Source organism: Rhea pennata, chromosome 3, assembly GCF_028389875.1.
Source record: "Rhea pennata isolate bPtePen1 chromosome 3, bPtePen1.pri, whole genome shotgun sequence".
In the NCBI taxonomy this organism is placed as follows: Eukaryota; Metazoa; Chordata; class Aves; order Rheiformes; family Rheidae; genus Rhea; species Rhea pennata.
In genome coordinates, this window is record NC_084665.1 from 86,873,916 (window position 1) to 86,887,786 (window position 13,871).

At 35.5% G+C, this 13,871-nt stretch overlaps 1 protein-coding gene across 3 annotated transcripts in view; it reads left to right on the top strand.

The window, feature by feature from the left end:
* EPHA7 (EPH receptor A7) overlaps positions 1 to 13,871 on the top strand; it is a 162,925-nt gene that overhangs the window by 126,177 nt on the left and 22,877 nt on the right. For 2 of the 3 annotated variants that reach the window (XM_062572732.1, XM_062572729.1), the window contains exons 8-11: positions 4,349 to 4,457; positions 5,114 to 5,169; positions 9,113 to 9,238; positions 13,343 to 13,528. In XM_062572732.1, coding sequence (XP_062428716.1) covers positions 4,349 to 4,457; positions 5,114 to 5,169; positions 9,113 to 9,238; positions 13,343 to 13,528 — 477 coding nt within the window. The remainder of the gene's footprint in view (positions 1 to 4,348; positions 4,458 to 5,113; positions 5,170 to 9,112; positions 9,239 to 13,342; positions 13,529 to 13,871) is intronic. The other variant, XM_062572730.1, reaches the window with a different exon arrangement.

Here is a 13,871-nt window from a genome sequence, read left to right on the forward strand (position 1 = left end):
AGAGTATCCTTTATACGCAGAATATAAGCATACCGGTAGCCACTAATATTAGTAAAGATAATGTCTGGGGTAAACAGTTTCAACTGGAGTTTGATCAGTATATGGAAGATTAGGAAACTGGAATAAATACATCACTGGCCATGTTTATGTACCCTTTCTGTGACTCAGGTAACGAAAATTACATAATATAAAATAGAGATATACTAGGCCAGCATGTACAACAGATTTTTTCTCTTATCACAGGTTAGCTTTGTGTTTTGACATACTCTGTAACATGTTCTCTGCTGATGAAAGAAAACTAAAAATTGGCATGTTTTCCACTTTCTTGAGAGGACACTCTATCATATAATTCCCATAAAAGATAAGCAAAATATTTTCTGTATATATTTTTCAGAAACAATTAAAATATTCATAAAAAAAAAGTAAATTCAATTAAATTATTTTAGATTTTTTTTTTCTTGCAAGTGAGTATATTTTATTTGTGGTTTTATCATATCTTGCAAGCTCATTGCATTAGGCTTTTGTTAACATTTGAAAGGAAGTCTGTGCATCATTTTTAAGCAATATTCTCCCTGTGAAGTACTGTAAAGGTGAACAGTAGATCAATGTTATATTACAGCAGTGAGGCTCCTCATTATTCCGGTGATTTCTGATTGTAGCTTTTAAAGATGTCGAAGTATTTTAAAAGTATATAGCGAGAGTGCCCCATCACTGTCAGGTAGACATGTTGCCTATCTGTATTTCTCCAAGCACTTTAACTATTTAGTGTCTTTTGGTTAGTGGTGTTGATTGAATAGAGTTTATATATTATGCTAAAGCTTTTGCATTGTGATTGAAATTGTATGGCTACTTTGCAATTTTTAATATATATTAAAAATATATATATATACACACATGAGAATTGTTGGATGTCACGTATGCATTTATGTAAATATTTCAAAATTAGTACAGTTAAAAAATAATTGATGCAAGATATTTATATTGTCTGTTGTGTTTTTCACAGACCAAAGTACATGAATCACTGTAATTCATTTGTTGGTTAGTAAAGACAGAAGTTCCTCAGGGAAAACATGTAAATCTAAAGAATATCTTTATTATTTTTATTTTTCCAAAAAAGTATGAAGATATATATTGTGTTTTAGATACCAAACAAAGTAAACATCAAGAATAATTGAATGCATCCAACTTAAAAATGCTGATGACTTATTTAAATGAGAATTTCAATGTAAAAACAATTGTGAAATTGTTAGTTTTCAGACAAGACTGTATATATACAAAGCATAGAGCTAAAACATTTCTATGACAAGCTCTCTTGGGACAGACAGATTTCAGGAGTGCTCTCAGCAATTTTGCCGAATGACAGAAAGCTCTCCTAGATGTCTTCAGTCATGGCAAGACATGTGGTACTTGATCTCAGAATAGTGTAACATAATCTTTGAATAGTCTAAAAAATTTGATAGGGAGTTAAGCACTTGTTAAATTCCTCACTATTAAATGAAAAGGATTCAGCACAATCTGGAGTGAAGAAGACTTTGATTTTAGTCAAGTGCCATGTGTCACTTTAAATAAGCAAGGTTGAAGTAATATGCAAATGCAAAAATTATTTCTAATATCTAAAGTAAACGATACTACTACAAATCTTTATAGAAGACAGAATAAAAGAAACTAATGTTTTGTTTATGTAAATCTATATTTTATTGACATTTTCATGGTGTACTTTGTCAAGATTTATCTTCTGTAAATTATACATTTTAGATTGCTTGCATGAAAGAATGTTGCTGGACAAGCAGCACAGCTTTTATAGCTAATCTCCATTTTTGAATGCTCCAGATGTGTTTAGATATACATTCGCAATCCCTCCAATGGTATACAGAGAAGGTGGTCTTGACTCCTCCGAGTAAAGCATTGCCTCATTACTTTGCCTATACAGATGTCACTATGTTACGTTGGGTGTCAGCTTTAGTTGACTACCTAAGTAGCAATTCCTCATCTCTTGCCCTCTAAGTTGTGGTGTAGCTTAAGCCAATATAAGAGCAGACTTTCCTATCCTGTTGCTGTCCCCTACCACCACCACTGTATCAACACTAGTGACAGGTAACTATGCCATGGAGCCACTGAAAAATCTTTCTGAAAGACCTGAAAATCTTTCCTCTAAGGCTACTCTAGCATCTTTATTTCTGCCAAACCATAGCAATCATGTCAAAAGTTGGGTTCTGAATCCCACTTAAACCAACTAACAGCTTGAGTTTGTCCCACAGAAGGGAGAAGCAGCCCAGAGCTAGTACATGAACAAAAGTAGGTGTCTTAGACTGCTATCACTGAATTGTCCTAGGTCTTTATCAAAACAGACCCACAATCTGACCTTTCTCTCACAAAGATGTAAAAATACCTAACACATCACATCCCACCTATCTTACCAGCTGGCTGCTGTACCATGCTCACAACATTTTCCAGAGCCCAGATGACATCCTCAGCCTGCTTCCAGAATGTGCCAGTATCCAAAATCTGTGAGGTAGCTATGCAGAACAACCCACTCACATATGTCAACCTCTATGCACTCAACTTGGCTGCTAGATAAGGTGGCAAGCTGGAGTGGGTCTGTTATTCTGGACTGTTAGGTGGATGCATCTTCACACACTCATCATGCCTCTTCTCGACTTCTGAATGAGGTTTGCACTGAGATTCAAAGAAGGAATGAAACAGTTTTTAGAAAATGCTGTTTTATATGTAAATCTGATATTCCCATATTTAGGGGTCTCCAGTTTGATGGGCTGAGAATGATTCAGGGACTGAGTGGTATCTCTCATACCCTTACACTCTTGCACAAGATTCTGATCACTAATTTTCTACAAGTTCCATAAAGAGGGTATATGTAGGCCTGTAGTAGGATCCAGGTGACCCAAGTATCTCAAAAACTTATAGATAACTCAAAGGTAAGCTTTCTTTTTCATGTACTCAAGATTAAAGACCAGTATGAGTAATGAGATCCTCCTCAGCAGCATTTGGCAGAATATAGAAAAACTATAAAGTTTCCTTAGGAAATAAAATTGGGAAGGGGGAGAAGGGAGAAGTTTAAGAGGGAATTTCCCCTCAAGGGAGAATATTCTGTGTCTTTGTAGCATATCAAGGGGTTTGTTACATTTTTCAGGGAACCAGCTGGTACAGGTCAGAGTCAGTGACAAAATAAATCAGGTTGATTGGCTCACTTCTCCCCAGACAGGGCAAAGAAAGTACTGTTTTGTTTGTTTCTATGGGAACCTTTGAAATCTGCAACAGGAACCTGATTCTGTGGAATTCATAAAATTCTCATGTAGACATTCCTATTTAGTTAACATTACCAGGAATTAACCTGATTAACATACCATCTAAAATTTAGTTAATTAACTTAGTTTTTTTCACTTTGCTTTTATCTCTCTGCTGCTTCCTAATGACTCACTTCTGCAGTACCGTTTTTTTTCAGCATCACTGCTGTCTGCTCCTTGATTCTCAGTCTCTTAGGCTAGATCCTCACTGTTATAGATCAGTATAGCTCCACAGAGTTCAGCAGAGCTGTTCTCATTTAATGTAACTTAGTATATGGCTGCCCGTATTAGATGATGGGCAAACAATATGTTTAACAAATTTTGAGGTTTCTCAGGCTAAGTATTTACATGCACAATTTATATTAATCTGACATGCATACATTTTCATATATTAATAACATTGACGTAATTGAATAAGAAAAGTTATAATGTGTGAATTTTTAGTATGTAAATCCCTTGAAACATGGAAAATTTCTTGTAAATGTGCAAGCATCTTTTCATTGCTAATGGAAACAAATGATAAGTAATAATAGCAATTTACAATGATTAAAAGCAAGAGATAGAAATACGTTAACTATGAAATCTGTGCACACAGGGATCCTCTAATATGCTAAAAATAGTTAATGTTTCATCTTATACTTCTTGTAGCTAAGATACTGTTTTATAGGGATACAATCAAAGTCAAATCAACTGGTTTTAGGGATGAGGCCCTTGTGGATATCTTTCTATCCCCCTTTTATAGGAATATATTGGTGAAACAGTAGGAGGAAGTGAAGTTTACTCGTGCTGGCTTTCACATGCTGGCTCTACCACCTTGACCATCATAACTGCTTTTTATTCCCTACAGATGATCATTAACTCATCCATCTTTTGGGGGAATTTCTCAGATATGTCTTTCTTTAGCTTCATTAACATCTGTTTAATAGTTTCAGGCAACAGAAAAGGTAAACCAACAATCTGCAATTCACGAAGATTAATTTACCTTTGACTGCTCCTTTATATGGAAATATTTTTCAGCTAATCTTTGTTCCTTGCCGTTTTTGTAGCCACAGCTGTTTCCAGTGAACAGAATCCTGTTATTATCATAGCTGTGGTTGCTGTGGCAGGAACCATCATTCTGGTCTTCATGGTCTTTGGATTCATCATTGGGAGAAGGTACTGCACCTCGTGTAGGTATAAGCCTATCTGACCCCATTGGTGTGGACACTTCAGACATAGCCTAGTCTGGGATGGCAATTTCCAAAACTAAAATGGAAATGACATTTAATCATGATAATATCCATTTAGAGCTTATCAAGTATATTCAGTTAGTCTGCTTACTGTGGCAAGGCATACTTAAATTAAGATATTCTGTTTGTCCTATATAAACGTACAGTAGAAAGAACCCTTAGCAGATTCTCTACCTGGGCTCCTCAAAGCTCCAGTTTCTGTTCAGTTTCTCCCACATGGAGAAGACTGACACTTTATCTGATCAGCCTTTAAATGACATTGCATTCAAGAAAAAGAGGCACAGCAGTAAGTTTAAGAATACCTTCATGTAAAACAGCATTCCGCTTTCAAGTTCGTTAATCCTGTGTTTTATCCGTTGAAGTATTTCAGAAGAATTAGTTTTCTTTCAGGACCTGTCCCAACTGGTATTTGATACAGAAGCCTTTTGATTACAACTGTTCATGGTTTATTTAAAACTCTGCTGTTGAGAGAATTATAGTTTAAACTCTTAAAGGGCCAATAGAAGTTAGGTGCTCGGTGAACTTCAGATGTGAGGAAGTAAATCATTATTTACCGGTAAAACTGGCCTCTTTTCTTTTCAGGCATTGTGGCTATAGCAAAGCTGATCAAGAAGGAGATGAAGAACTTTACTTTCATTGTAAGTGTTTTGCCTTTTTTTCCCCCTTTCAGGAATTCCCAACTCTATTGTAAGAGACTGGTATTGGCAGTAGCACAGACATACTAAAACATCATTCCACGAAAGAAAAAGTCATAAGAAATTCAAAACGCTGTGATTTAGCAAGTGAGAAGTTTAAAATTGTAAAAATATGACCTACACAAAAATAGCGCAAATTAGAATCAACACTACTTACACTGGAAGTTTATTTCTATATATCTGTATTCTCTGTTATTCTCTCACTGTTATTCTCATTTTGCATTTTTTTTCCCTTTAATTGCTTCTGGATACATGTTTCACACCTCCCTAATGATCCCTCTGAGGTGCAGTAATTGAGAGGTCCTTGGCTAAGTAAGGTCTTTACCTCCAGCAAACTTTGGATTAAGAAAATGAGGGTCATTCTGTCACTCCAGTAATGAAAGTGTTCTACTCAAAAACTGTTTTCTGCAACTATGAATACTGTAGCATTGATATTTACAGAATATGCTATTCTTAAAAAAAATACTTAATATGAAAAGAAAGCTCAGCTATTTAATTACTATCCTCAGTTCTAGAATCAGTTGCCCAGTACTGAGGAATAATACCCATAGTCTCTCCTTTCTAAACAATAGTTACTATCTCAGCTTATACCAGAACCCTGGGAAACTTCAGTAAAATAGATCTATCTTGGGTAAATCAGAATTTAAAATTTAAGGGGAGAGGAGGTCTTTTGCACTAAGAAAGAACAAATTGTTAGAAGTTTACAGCAAAATTTTGTTTCAGATGCTTTCTTTTTTTAACCCTTCTTCATTTCAGTTGTAATATCATTTTGAGATGGAAAATTAAAAATATTCTAAATTGTTTTAGAATCAGTTATCTAGTCAGGAAATATGATAGAACTAGTTGCAAAAAGTTTTTAGACATTGCAAATTTCAAAATCAAATAATAGAATTAAATTGAATAGAGCTTTGACCAAAAAAAAAAAAAAAAAAAAAAAAAAAAACCCACAGATTTCCAGTATTCTCCCATACATAATAAATCTAATATCAGTACTATTTGCCACTTAGTCATGCTATGCTGTTTGCAGCCTTTGTCTACCAATCATTACAGTTATAGTTTAAATCTATCTGAATTGTTTATGAAAGTAATATGGTTTATCTTATTTTACATTTGTTAAAATCATAAGCTATCATCAGAATGTAATATCACATAGAGAATGAAGTAGCCACTAAACATGAACTTTAAGCATCTTCTTAATACACAGCTCTCTAAACTAGTAATTCTACCAATGCTCCAGTCAAAATCAGATCAAGTTTTCTGTTTCACCTTTCTGCCCTGGCAAAACCAGTTCAACCTGAATCTGCTCATGCTCCCTGAATCTGGGTGTGTTGCTACTTAAATCATTTTTTTTAAATGCAGAGAATATTAAACTAAGTAGTGACATCATTGCAGCTTCAGTCAATCAATATATAAGCTGTGCAAAAAAGGTGGAAAATAGCAATGGGATAAGAATTATTTGTCATATCATTTACAGTGCAGCTGATTTTAAAGAATTCATCAAAAATCTGATGTTACTTAAACGTTGCTATTCTGGGAGCAGTGGATTTGAAATTTGCCTCTCATAGATGCATTATAAGCTTTTCACATCTTCAGAAGAGCTATTGCTTTCACTTTTTAAATTCCCATTATGTCCTTGAAGGAAAAGATCGGTCGTGTATTCTTGTATTGCAGTATATAAACAAAAAGGAAAAACTTGCTGGATAATTCTTTTCCCGATGCATTATTTGTGGACATTTTTGTTTCAGTGAAAGCATAAATGTATTAATATGAAAGCTAAGACTTAATGTTTAGCAGTTGATTCAGAAATACTGAGTCTTTATAAGTGTTTATTTCTCCTATTTTGCTTTCTTTCAAGAAATCTGGTTATGCAGAAAATCAATCAGAACAGTTAATACACATAGCCCTTTTAAAACCATGGCACCAAATATCAAAAAAGTCACTTTTTACCCAGCCATTTCTTCATCATCTGTTGATTGAAAGTATAGTATTTAATTTTATTTGATAACCATACACAGAATGAGATGAAGTAGAGTGCTGTGGTCACCAGCCTGATCACAGTGCTATAGACACCGATTTGATGTCCTTTCACTCCATAACATCTAGATAATTCTTTTATATGCTGAGACATCAGATTAGATTTTCATAAAAACTTACAACTAACCATTTAACTAGATTTTAAAGCATTTAATAGAATACCAAATCTTTTATTTCAGTGCCCTCAACTCTCCATGGCCCCAAGAGCTACATTTAAAGATATAAATACAATGAAGGCGTTTAGTCAAGCAATTCCGATTTACATTTTGTTTCCTCCTACCGTTTTCTTCTAACAATGTCTTCAATTCCATGCCAGCACTATTTCACGTTGGTATGCCAAGATAGCTTTGGCCTGTCAAAATGTTTTATGTCAGCTTGAATAAAGAACCATCAGAGGCCCATTGGAGATTCACACAGTTACCTCCAATCCAGGGCTCTTATCACAAACACAGGAGGATGGCTCATTCTCTGTCTCCCTGCCTGAAAGCACTGTTATAGCAGCTTAACCTGTTGTTTTCTTCTATTCTCCTCTGGTTCTTTTTGATTTAAATAAATAAATACTTATCATTTTAAATATTTAAAGCATTTTCAGTACAATTTTGTAGATACGTAATACAACAGACAATAACATCTGGGCAAAATCATGAATAATTTTTTGTGGATGTAATTTCATTTGGTTCCTCAAATAAGTTTTCTAACTTTTTACTTCTTACAATGTTTTTTTGTCAGTAATACCATCTGAAAAATAAATACATGATTACTAAGCCATTTTTCAATATATTTTCAAATTTAAATGCTTTATGTTCAATAGATTACAAAGCAACCATAAATTATTTATGTTTTGCATTGCCTTGCTCCAATTCTTGTATTTCAGTACATCAATTAGCATAGGAACATTTTTGCTTTTTTTCATATTGAGATTTAATTCAAAGATTTAATTAAAAGCTAAGACTGTAATGCTTGTGAGCCAGATTTACTTCATAAAAAAATATTTGGTCTTAATAGAGTTTTAGCGTTGTTCTACTTTCACCAGAAGTTCTGAACAAGAAGGGTTAATAATTTTGTTGAACCAGCAGCAAACTAAGGGGAAAACTATACACTATCCAGAAGTCTATGCTGCTGCCTCCGTTATACCAAGCATTATATGGAAAAAAGAGAGCAGAAATCAAGATTGTGTTTATTATTCACTTAGATGCTTGAGCAAGGGAATAATTGTCCCATAAAGTCCATCTGACCTTCCTGTGCCTTTACAAATTGACTACAAGTGTCTCCCATGTTCATATTCTAGTGTAGGAGATGCACCTAGCAGCATAAATTCTAAAAGTTATGAATAGTTTAGCTTTACTCTTGCTACAGTCTGTAAATAATATTGCATTCAGTAGTTTAAGCAAAATGAAATTGGTGGAGGAGCTCTTTAAATCCCTCTCAAAGACAAGGATAATGTAAACAAAGGCTGTTTGCTCAAGCAGGGAAAAGAAGATATGTTCTTACACAAGAAAGAAATCTGCACCTCCCCTACTGCTCTTAGAGTCCCCTCTGCCTTGTTTTCACTCCTGCTCAACCACAGCATTTTATCCATCGAACCCTGTTTAATATTTATTACATTTTCCACTTCAAGGTGGAGTTGCAGATGCTAATGTTAGCCCCGTTGAGAGGTGAGACTGTGCATTTGTGTGGGCGTGCCTGCAGACGATGCCTAAAACTAAAGTTGCCTCCAAAAGCTGTTGTGACCGGGGCGGTGTGGAAGCAGGCTCGCTCTTCCGCGGAGCGCTCTGCATAATGGAAATCCCAGGCTGACTGCACAATAAGTGCCTTTGCTTCATCACAGTCATGCTTTCTTACATCATTACAGTTAAATTTCCAGGCACCAAAACCTACATTGACCCTGAAACCTATGAGGACCCAAATAGAGCCGTCCATCAGTTCGCCAAGGAGCTAGATGCCTCTTGTATTAAAATTGAGCGTGTGATTGGTGCAGGTAAGGCTGCTGGGGCTTCCTTATTCATCCGTTCCATTTAGCCGGGATCGAAACTCATACATCATAATGACAGGCAAATAATTATACCTCAAGTACAGAAGAATTTTTTGCATTTACCGGAGTGGTTAAGAGCAATGAAGCTGCGCTCACTTCTAAAAATGCAAAAGGCAAGTAGACAAACAGAAAAAAACAAATAAATGAGGAGGCTTGCTTGGCATTGAAGGCTTGTGGGTTTCTAATTCTGTATCTGGTTTTAAAAATATAAAACATTTTTTTTTTGGGGGGGGGGAAGTAGTTTTTCTGACTGCTATTTGCTGTTGGAGTAAAGGTGTTAGGTGTCAGTGCAACTTCTGCTCTCTTTCTTATTTTAAGATAGTTCTTTGGCCTCTGAATTTTTCCTCATATGAGTAAGGAAAACTGGCTACAGTACAAAATCTTACATAGAGACTAAGAAGGTCTTGTTTCTGTATAACAAAATCTTCCCTGAGGCTATTTTTTTCTTCCATCATTTTTCTTTTTGATATTTTATGAATACAAAAAGTTATTGTTTTACTTCTCATGACTGATTGTAATTGCACTGGCATTACATTGCTTTTCTTCCTCCTGAACTGTCTACCACCTACTTAAACCATGGTGTTCATGCTCTAAAAAGGCAGTTTCATTTGTTTGCATTAATAAGATATGTGACATTTTTATTGCACTACTTGATGTAGTGAAATTAAGTTTCTGTGGGTAAGAAAAATATCAAATACTTTGGATTCCTGGAGGAAATGTTCTTTTGCTTTCCTGTTGTTTTATAAAAGTATTAATAGAATACTTTTAAAATCACCCTGTAGTTTAGCATGCACTGTAAATTATATACTGCAGTATTATTTAAAAAGAGAAGGAATGGCTCTAAAATATTATAGTTTAAGCTGTAAAAAAGTCTTTACACTTAGAATTCACAATGCCCCTTTAAAGTAACCTCATTCATGTTGAATCACGTCTTAATCGAGAGGCAGTACCACTGAAATTAACATTGTTCAAGTATATTATTACTTGAGATGAGTAAGAGTGTAAGAATCCAGCTCTTTGAAACTAGTCATGTTTGGGATGTAAAAAATGGCAACATCTCTTCTAATAAATACACAGTTTTGCAAGATTTAAATTCCATTTTATCACAGAAAAATTAGTGAACTTTGTCTTTACTTTCATTTGAAAAATTAACAGCATAGCAACAGTTCAGAGCACAAAGATATATCCAGTTGGGCTTTGCCTATGCATTGAGCAAAATGCTGAAAACACTTCAGTTGCAAAGAGGATACAGCTTAAGACACAACTGTTCTCTCTGTTATGACAGAGTAAATCCAGCATATTAATTTTGTTGACTGCAGCTGAATTTATTCTGTATTTTCATGAATATAAAAGTAGCAGAAAACTAAAGTGTGTTAACAGAAATACTGAAGAAAGTTAATTAAAACTACATCACTAATATGGTGAAAGCATTCTGTGTATTGGGTTTAGCTATGGCTTTAGCCTGTTGATGTAGATAGCCAAGAAGAATGAAATGAAAGGTAGTCCGAGTACAACAAAATGTAGAAGACTGAAAGAAGTAGCTGAACCACACACATCGATGAAGAATAAAGAATTTTTACTAGTGACAGCACCAGAAAACCCACTTAGCAGAGTCTCAATATGTCTCAACAACTCTGGCTACATCAACTTTTGAGTAGTGCTATGTCTCTCTCAGAAGAGCGGGGTGCCAGTATGCTTGTTTTCGATTTGCGTGATAGATGTGTGCTTTCCTTACCAACATTTTCCTTGCCATCCTGCTAATGCCACCTGTCAGATACAGAATTTGGTGTCCACTATGTTGAGCCCTTGCTCACAGTGCAGACCCTTGTTTTTAGCCTCTTCCTTGTCGACATGCTGAGAAAGTGGCTCTGTGGCTGTGCGGTGCTCCCACACTTGTTCTCATATTTTCTGTATCCTCTTTGGGCTCCATCTCAGCTAAATATACTGTTTTAAGGAGAGTAAAAGACACGTATTCTATAGCTCAGTGACTAGCATCCTGGCCTGAAACGTATAACATATACATTCAAGTTTCTGCTTTGCCTGAGTGTGAGTGAGCTGCTTTTGGATATAAATCAAAATCAAATTGTAGAACGCTGGAAGGGAGTTAAGCCTTAGTGTCTTCCGTGCCAAGAACCCTAATTACCTGGCTGTGAAGTATCACACTCTCTCTCACACACATGCACATGTCTTGTTTTCACTGTGGAATAAAAACAATTTTGAAAGTTCTGCAGAAAAAAAAATCGTTATCCTTTAGTCAGTTCTGGTGGCTGGCAGCTGTGAGTGATGTGAGTGGTGAATTCATTAATAGCTGTCCATATTGCTAGTGAAGTGCAGGAGGGAGGTTAAGCTACCAAGTATATGGAGGCAGCTGGAGCTGACTTTTACTCAACTGGCTTAGAATGAGGGGGAGGAATTTGACTGAATCTCCTACGAGATTCATAAAACCTGCCAGGCTGAGTGAGGTATTGCCCAAACAAGTCAGTAGGAAATACTAAGATCTGGCCAAAATTCTACCCTTGAAAGTTATTTAATTTTTGTAGTGGGCTGGAGGAAGTATGATCTAAGAAGCTGAGGGCAGGCAATGCTTTCTTCCGTCTCTGAACTCTACTGTCAGGTGTAACAGCGAAAGAGTAGTCTTATAGTGGTGACAGTATATCAAACAAGATTTATCTGAACTTATTCATTAGAACATTTCAACATCTACCTGCCTGTTCGGACCCTTAAGCCTTTTCTAGGAATCATTCTCTCTTTATTGCCAGTTAGACTCCCTTCCCAGTGCCTATATTCGCTTAAGTCCTGATTCCACCAGATTTCTCAGGACTGCAGGCTATATCCCAAGGGGATTCTCTAATCAAATGTCAATCTTTTCTAACTTAATATATTTTTTTTCAGTAGTCATCCTAAAACAAGTCTTGGGTGTAGGCATGTCTGCACACCTGTGTATACTCAATTAGCTTAGTGTTAAGACACTCTGCAGGTATGTAGGACATGAGATAAATTTTAAACTCCCACTTGATTTTATTTTGAGGAGATGTGATACTATGTTTTGTATACCTCCGATGAATTTGCCAAGTACTGGACTATTAAATATTCTGTGATATTTTTTTTTTCTTTTTGAATGTATAGTCCCCTTTAGTCAATGTAAAATACGTTACTACCTCATTTTTTCTGTGTATCTCAAGAGATTTTTCTTCCTAGCTAGAGAATAGGGGTCTTTCTTTCTCTCTTCTGACACTACTGTGAGTCAAGGGCCAATCCTTAAATCTTTGATCATCTTAAACTTGATAATAGTGAGAAATAACCATTCAGATCCACATCTCATATTCTGATAGAGTCCATTTACTTCTCTCCCAAACTAGCATTGTTGAGGCTCTTGAGGTATTCTTGTTGGCTATTTGGCCATTTTTCTTCATGTTCTTCTTCAAGTTCCAACTGTCCATTAATTTGGAAGCCTCTGACAAAATCCCAGCATTTGCTTGCATTTGTTTAATTTAACAAAATTATTATAAGTCACATCTTTTATTTTATAATCTGCAAAATAAATTATCCTGCTTGAAGGTAGTAATGTAGTGCTTCATTTAACACCATAAGAGTGTTAAATTAAAAGCAGCTTTAAAAGAGGTGCTTTTTGTAAGAAAAAAAAATGAAAACACGAAGCTAAGGATAACAAGGAAACCATGTAGAACAGAATGACATTTTCACTGAGAAATAGTATTAGTTTTTCTGTAATAGTATTTTCTTATGAAAGCCACTTGATTTTTATTTTCTACTTTTGAAAAAAAACCCAAATATAACTTAAAAAATCTTCTGCAAAGATTCCGATAATAGTCCTATAGATTGGTTTAACATGAAGTGTTTGCTCCATAAGGCACACAGTCAGCAAATCACTTAAAGCAGGTGTCTGTCTTTGTGTTCTTAAGTAATCCATTTGAAATACAAAGATTCCTCTGTGAAATTTAAACACATACATAAGCAGCTAGTTGAGTCAAGGCCCTAAGGGGTAGTGATATCATAGTCAGTGTAATTCAGTGTTGTTCTACCTCGTTTTAGGAGAGTTCGGTGAAGTGTGCAGTGGGCGTTTAAAGCTTCCCGGCAAGAGAGATGTTGCAGTAGCCATAAAAACTCTGAAAGTTGGCTACACTGAAAAGCAAAGGAGAGATTTCCTGTGTGAAGCAAGCATCATGGGACAGTTTGACCACCCCAACGTTGTTCACTTGGAAGGGGTTGTTACCAGAGGTAAGCAGGGGTTTGATCCGTCAGTCAAATAACAACCTAATGGCAGAAATTACTTTAGTTTATCCATGGTCAAAGAGTCAAATTATAAACAGGTTGCACACTCCTAATGGATTTTCTCCTGATGCGTAACTAACTAAAACAATACTTACTTTATGCTACAACCTGCGGAAAGAATTGAGATCTATGCATGATTAAAAGAAGAAGTACTTTGAAATATATTATTTTTCTAGTTTCATTTAGCCTCAAAGACCGTGCAGGGAGATAAGGTTTCTTATGTCCTTTCATATTATCTGAAGTGTCATTATTCCAGAGTCCTGTTCACACAGCAGTAGTCAGGAGAACA